Genomic DNA, 7,109 nt, shown 5'->3' with positions numbered 1-7,109 from the left:
AGAGAGAGGAGAGAGAGAGAGAGAGAATGGAAACTTTAAAGTTTTTGGGTATTAAAAAAAATTATGGAAAATAATATAGGGTTATTGGATGACAATGGAGAGAGAGAGAGAGAGAGAGAGAGAGAGAGAGAGGAGAGAGAGAGAGAGAGAGAGAGAGAGAGAGAGAGAGAGAATGGACAATATAGTTATTGGGTAATAATAGAAACAGTAAAACAATAATAGATAGTATTGCTATTGGATATCAATAGAGAGAAATGAGTTGTGGAAAACATAAAGTTGCTGTTTTGGAGAGAGAGAGAGAGAGAGAGAGAGAGAGAGAGAGAGAGAGAGAGAGAGAGAGAGATCCATCACTGCTCCCTCGTATGAACTTTCTACTTCAGTAAGTAATCCTTAAAAGATCAAAGAACATTCCACACTGCCAGCCAGGGTAATACAGGGCCACTTACCCTCCCGTCCCGGGACCGAGTAAGTAAACAGACTTTTCTCCCCCCTCCTCCCCCCCCCAGGAGATAACCTGACTGTAACACTCAGCTATGAAATCCACCATCAGAGAAACATCTCGAGGAATGACTTCTTCATCCGAAGCATCTCAAGTATTGCTTCCGCTTGTGACACGTTCAACACAAGAGATGCTGGTGTCTTGAGATTCGCCTCTGCTGAGAATAACTCGGGTCTCCTGCTTGGAGACGACCTGACCCTCTTCACTGCTTATTGCAAAAGCCTCGCTATTGCAGCCTGCTTGAAGCCTACTGCTGGTGCGGACGAGGCTTAACAGTAGGAGAGAGCAGAAGTAGGAGACGATGCAGGATATGAGCGACGAGGCGCTGAATGATGCTGAGGGTAGGATCGTTCCCCCGCGGTTCGTCTGTACAGCTTCTGGGGTCTCACCTACAGGAACAGAAAATTTAGTAAAAGAGCCAGTTAAAAAAGTCAGATGTGCCTGACTTTTTGAAGTTTTGAAATCGTTCCGTTAATCAAGATGGACTTCTATAAGAGATAAGATTTTGCTAAGGGCAATTTTTTAAAAATTCTTTCCTTGAAGTCATCATTAGCAAGATCAGACAGTCTTTTCAATACTTGTATCTTCCAGTGGGATCATATATACATGCAGCTTCTGGTGGCTATCCAGGGACATTGGACTCTTCTTAATATATATATATATCTTGTGGTGGGTACGTAAGGATTTTTGCAATCTAAGCTTTTCTTGCAATTAAACACATGCAGCATTCATAAGAATTGAGCTTCTCTAATATTACTAAACAGAGCTTCTGAAGAATTTGGACTTTTATCAAGTTTTCTATGATTTACACATTAAGCTTCTGAGAGGTTTGAATGTACATTAAGCTTTTCTTGCTAATATCAAACACTGTTTGAAAAGGATATGCAAGGTTATTTAAAGTTTTTGCTCATAAACACCTATTATTTTATATTGGTGTTCTAATACAGCATAGAGAATCTGAAGGATATACAGGGTTAGCAAGTCTTACTAGCTATACAAAAAAAATACAGCTCCTGAAATTTGCAAGCCTTACTAGCTAACACCAAATGCATTCAGCTCCTGAAACTTACGCAAGGATATCCAGCTTTTCTTGGTAATATCTCACATATATCAAACACATGCATGTTGTCATTGGTATGCAAGAAATTTGAGTTGTTCTTGCTAATGCATAACACACGCAGCATCTAATGAGGATGTAAGAATGTGAAACTTTTCTAATATTGCCAATCACATACAGCTCCTGAAGGCTATGTAAGGAAATCATGCTTTTCTATTATTACCAAACACAGCTTCTGATGCCTTTACAAGGATATTCAGTCTTATATTAACAAACACATGAATAATTGATATTCAAATTCTTTGCTAATAATAAACACTTAAACCCTCTGATTGGTAAGGGCAGATATCAAGCCTTTCTTGTTAGTATTACGCACATGCAGCTTGGTAAGGGTAGATATTAAACATTTCATACCAGTATTAAGCACATTCATCTTGATAAGGGTAGATATTAAGCCTTTATCAGTATTAAGCACATGCAGCTTGGTAAGGGTAGATATTAAGCATTTCTTACCAGTATTTACCACATTTATCTTGGTAAGGGTAGATATTAAGCATTTCTTACCAGTATTAAGCACATTCATCTAGGTAAGGGTAGATATTAAGCATTTCTTAGCAGTATTTAGCACATTCATCTTGGTAAGGGTAGATACTAAGCATTTCTTTGCAGTATTAAGCACATTCATCTTGATAAGGGTAGATATTAAGCCTTTATCGGTATTAAGCACATTCATCTTGGTAAGGGTAGATATTAAGCATTTCTTAGCAGTATTTAGCACATTCATCTTGGTAAGGGTAGATATTAAGCATTTCTTAGCAGTATTTAGCACATTCATCTTGGTAAGGGTAGATATTAAGCATTTCTTAGCAGTATTTAGCACATTCATCTTGGTAAGGGTAGATACTAAGCATTTCTTTGCAGTATTAAGCACATTCATCTTGATAAGGGTAGATATTAAGCCTTTATCGGTATTAAGCACATTCATCTTGGTAAGGGTAGATATTAAGCATTTCTTAGCAGTATTTAGCACATTCATCTTGGTGAGGGTAGATATGGAGCATTTCTTAGCAGTATTTAGCACATTCATCTTGGTGAGGGTAGATATTAAGCATTTCTTAGCAGTATTTAGCACATTCATCTTGGTAAGGATAGATATTAAGCATTTCTTAGCAGTATTTAGCACATTCATCTTGGTAAGGGTAGATATTAAGCATTTCTTAGCAGTATTTAGCACATTCATCTGGGTAAGGGTAGATATTAAACATTTCTTAGCAGTATTTAGCACATTCATCTTGGTAAGGGTAGATATTAAACATTTCTTACCAGTATTAAGCACATTCATCTTGATAAAGGTAGATATTAAGTCTTTATCAATATTAAGCACATTCAGCTCGGTAAGGATAGATATTAAGCATTTCTTGCCAGTATTAAGCACATTCAGCTCGGTAAGAGTAGATATTAAGCATTTCTTACCAATATTAAACACATGCAGCTTGGTAAGGGTGGATATTAAGCATTTACTACCAATATTAAGCACATGCAGCTTGGTAAGGGTGGATATTAAGCATTTACTACCAATATTAAGCACATGCAGCTTGGTAAGGGTAGATATTGCGCATTTTTTATCGACATTCAACACATGCAGCTTCCGATTGGCAAAAGCAGTTATCAAGCCTTTCTTACCAATATCAAACACAGACAGCTTCTGATCGGTAAGATTATATTAATACCAAGCTTTTCTACCCAATATCAAACCGAGCAGCTTTAGATAGGTAAGATTAGATATCAAGTCTTTCTTACCAATATCAAACACAGGCAGCTTCTGATCAGTAAAATCATATTACTACCAAGCTTTTCTACCCTATATCAAAAACAGGCAGGTTTTGATCAGTAATATCAGATATCAGGTCTTGCTTACCAATATTAAACACATGCAGCTTATGATTACAAAGAGCACATGTAATGTCTTTCTGTCTAATAATAAACAATTAAAGCTTATGATGAGTATGCAGGGATATTGAGCTTCTGTGTTATTATCCAAGACAGGCAGCATCTGTCATGCAAAGATATCTAAAATCCTTGGTGATATTTAACACAGGTCCCTTCGGTTGAGTATGCAAGGAATATTCACTTATTCTTGGTAACATATATGGAATATTCAACCTTCTTAGTTAACATTACTTATTCTTGGCAATATTAACATGCAAGGATATTCAACCTTTTTAGCTAATATGCAGCGTTATTATTATCATTATTAATAGCTAAGCTACAGCCCTAGTTCGAAAAGCAGGATGCTATAAGCCCAGTGGCTCCAAAAGGGAAATTAGCTCAGTTTAGGTTGACCATGCATGAACATATAATTTTCCTAGATATTTAACACAATCTACTTCACTTGCACAACGATGGATATTTACATTTTATCAATTAAATCCAAGACACAGCTTTTGATACGTATATAAAGATAATGATCATCTCTCGCCATTCTAGGAATAATATTTTGTCGCAAAATAAACAGAATTTTCTATATGTTAACAAAATGGTTACTTAATTCATTATTTACGAATGTGTCTGTTGATGATTTATTGACGGTCAACATGCAGCTTCAGTTCAGCATGCAAGGATGATGGGATATTTTTATTTGTCTCTAGGACTTTCAGGATCTCACCTCGAACGAAAATTTTCATATGTTAACAAAATAGTTAATTAGTACGAAAGTCTATATTGATGATTTTTTTATGGTTAACATACAGCTTCAGCTCAGCATGCAAGGATGTTAGGATATTTTCAATTCAATCTCTAGGACTTTCAGGATCTCACCTCGAACAGAATCTTTTATATGTTAACAAAATAGTTAATTAGTACGAAAGTCTCTCTTGATGATTTATTAACGGTTAACATGCAGCTTCACCTCAGCATGCAAGGATGTTAGGATATTTTCAATTCAATCTCTAGGACTTTCAGGATCTCACCTCGAACAGAATCTTTTATATGTTAACAAAATAGTTAATTAGTACGAAAGTCTCTCTTGATGATTTTTTTATGGTTAACATGCAGCTTCACCTCAGCATGCAAGGATGTTAGGATGTTTTCAATTCAATCTCTAGGACTTTCAGGATCTCACCTCGAACAAAATTTTTTTATATGTTAACAATAATTAGTACGAGTCTCTCTTGATGATTTATTAACGGTTCACATGCAGCTTCAGCTCAGCATGCAAGGATGATAGGATATTTTCGTTTCAATCTCTAGGACTTTCAGGATCTCACCTCGAACGGAATCTTTTTTATGTTAACAAAATAGTTAATTAGTACGAGTCTCTCGATGATTTTTTTATGGTTAACATGCAGCTTCAGCTCAGCATGCAAGGATGTTAGGATGTTTTCTTTTCAGTCTATAGGATTTTCAGGATCTCACCTTGAACGGAATCTTTTATATGTTAACAAAATAGTTAATTAGTACGAGTCTCTCTTGATGATTTTTTATGTTTAACATGCAGCTTCAGCTCAGCATGCAAGGATAATAGGATATTTTCGTTTCAATCTCTAGGACTTTCAGGATCTCATCTCGAACAGAAAAGGGCAGGAACTCACCGTTAAGGACGTGAACCCTTAAGGAAGTAGCGGCTGTGTTGGATGGGGAACATGAGTAGTTTCCGGTGTCGGCCGGTTGTGCATTCTAAGAGAGATTGATAAAACCCTTTTTATCAAATACGTTGAAAATTAAATATTGGACGTTGTTAATAATAGAATAGAATAGATTGATAAAACCATTTTTTTTTATCATATAAGTTGAAAATTAAATATTGGACGTTGTTAATAATAGAATAGAATAGATCGATAAAACCTTTTTTTATCATATAGGTTGAAAATTAATATGGGACGTTATTAATAATAGAATAGGATAATCTCTCTCTACATCATCATCGTTGATGAGGTAGAGAGAGATAAAAAATATTTCGGAAAAATAGGCAAAACACCAAGGTTAACCCCTTGCCTTTTTTTCGGCCCGAATCGACTTTTCACTTGAAATTCGGTCATATTGTGCGAAATCCTTTGCAAAGGAACAAAGAACATAAGAAATTGCAATAAATCCCTATTTTACTGCAATTTAGCAACATTGCAAGGAAAAAAAATATTTCGAAAAAATAGGCAAAACACCAAGGTTAACCCCTTGCCTTTTTTTCGGCCTGAATCGACTTTTCTCTTGAAATTCGGTCATATTGTGCGAAATCCATTGCAAAGGAACAAAGAACATAAGAAATTGCAATAAATCCCTATTTTACTGCAATTTAGCAACATTGCAAGGAAAAAAAATATTTCGAAAAAATATGCAAAACACCAAGGTTAACCCCTTGCCTTTTTTTCGGCCTGAATCGACTTTTCTCTTGAAATTCGGTCATATTGTGCGAAATCCATTGCAAAAGAACAAAGAACACAAGAAATTGCAATAAATCCCTATTTTACTGCAATTTAGCAACATTGCAAGGAAAAAAAATATTTCGAAAAAATAGGCAAAACACCAAGGTTAACCCCTTGCCTTTTTTTCGGCCCGAATCGACTTTTCTCTTGAAATTCGGTCATATTGTGCAAAATCCATTGCAAAGGAACAAAGAGCATAAGAAATTGCAATAAATCCCTATTTTACTGCAATTTAGCAACATTGCAAGGAAAAAAAATAATTCGAAAAAATAGGCAAAACACCAAGGTTAACCCCTTGCCGTATTTTCGGCCCGAATCGACTTTTCTCTTGAAATTCGGTCATATTGTGCGAAATCCATTGCAAAAGAACAAACAACACAAGAAATTGCAATAAATCCCTATTTTACTGCAATTTAGCAACATTGCAAGGAAAAAAATATTTCGAAAAAATAGGCAAAACACCAAGGTTAACCCCTTGCCTTTTTTTCGGCCCGAATCGACTTTTCTCTTGAAATTCGGTCATATTGTGCGAAATCCATTGCAAAGGAACAAAGAACATAAGAAATTGCAATAAATCCCTATTTTACTGCAATTTAGCAACATTGCAAGGAAAAAAAATATTTCGAAAAAATAGGCATAACACCAAGGTTAACCCCTTGCCGTATTTTCGGCCCGAATCGACTTTTCTCTTGAAATTCGGTCATATTGTGCGAAATCCATTGCAAAAGAACAAAGAACAAAAGAAATTGTAATAAATCCCTATTTTACTGCAATTTAGCAACATTGCAAAGAAAAAAATATTTCGAAAAAATAGGCAAAACACCAAGGTTAACCCCTTGCCTTTTTTTCGGCCCGAATCGACTTTTCTCTTGAAATTCGGTCATATTGTGCGAAATCCATTGCAAAGGAACAAAGAACATAAGAAATTGCAATAAATCCCTATTTTACTGCAATTTAGCAACATTGCAAGGAAAAAAAATATTTCGAAAAATAGGCAAAACACCAAGGTTAACCCCTTGCCGTATTTTCGGCCCAAATCGACTTTTCTCTTGAATTCGGTCATATTGTGCGAAATCCATTGCAAAAGAACAAAGAACACAAGAAATTGCAATAAATCCCTATTTTACTGCAATTT

The 7,109-nt window shown here is 35.5% G+C and overlaps 1 protein-coding gene across 1 annotated transcript in view; it reads right to left on the bottom strand.

Moving 5' to 3' along the window:
• Nucleotides 1-589: 589 nt before the first annotated feature.
• LOC137654812 (zwei Ig domain protein zig-8-like) overlaps nucleotides 590-7,109 on the bottom strand; it is a 112,754-nt gene continuing 106,234 nt past the window's right edge. Inside the window, exons 6-7 of the mRNA XM_068388765.1 lie at nucleotides 5,147-5,231; nucleotides 590-888 (exon numbers count right to left, since the gene is read on the bottom strand). Coding sequence (XP_068244866.1) covers nucleotides 590-888; nucleotides 5,147-5,231 — 384 coding nt within the window. The remainder of the gene's footprint in view (nucleotides 889-5,146; nucleotides 5,232-7,109) is intronic.

This window comes from Palaemon carinicauda, chromosome 15, assembly GCF_036898095.1.
Source record: "Palaemon carinicauda isolate YSFRI2023 chromosome 15, ASM3689809v2, whole genome shotgun sequence".
Taxonomy (NCBI): Eukaryota; Metazoa; Arthropoda; class Malacostraca; order Decapoda; family Palaemonidae; genus Palaemon; species Palaemon carinicauda.
Note: the sequence above shows the minus strand (reverse complement) of the source record. Positions and strands in the feature narration are given on the sequence as shown.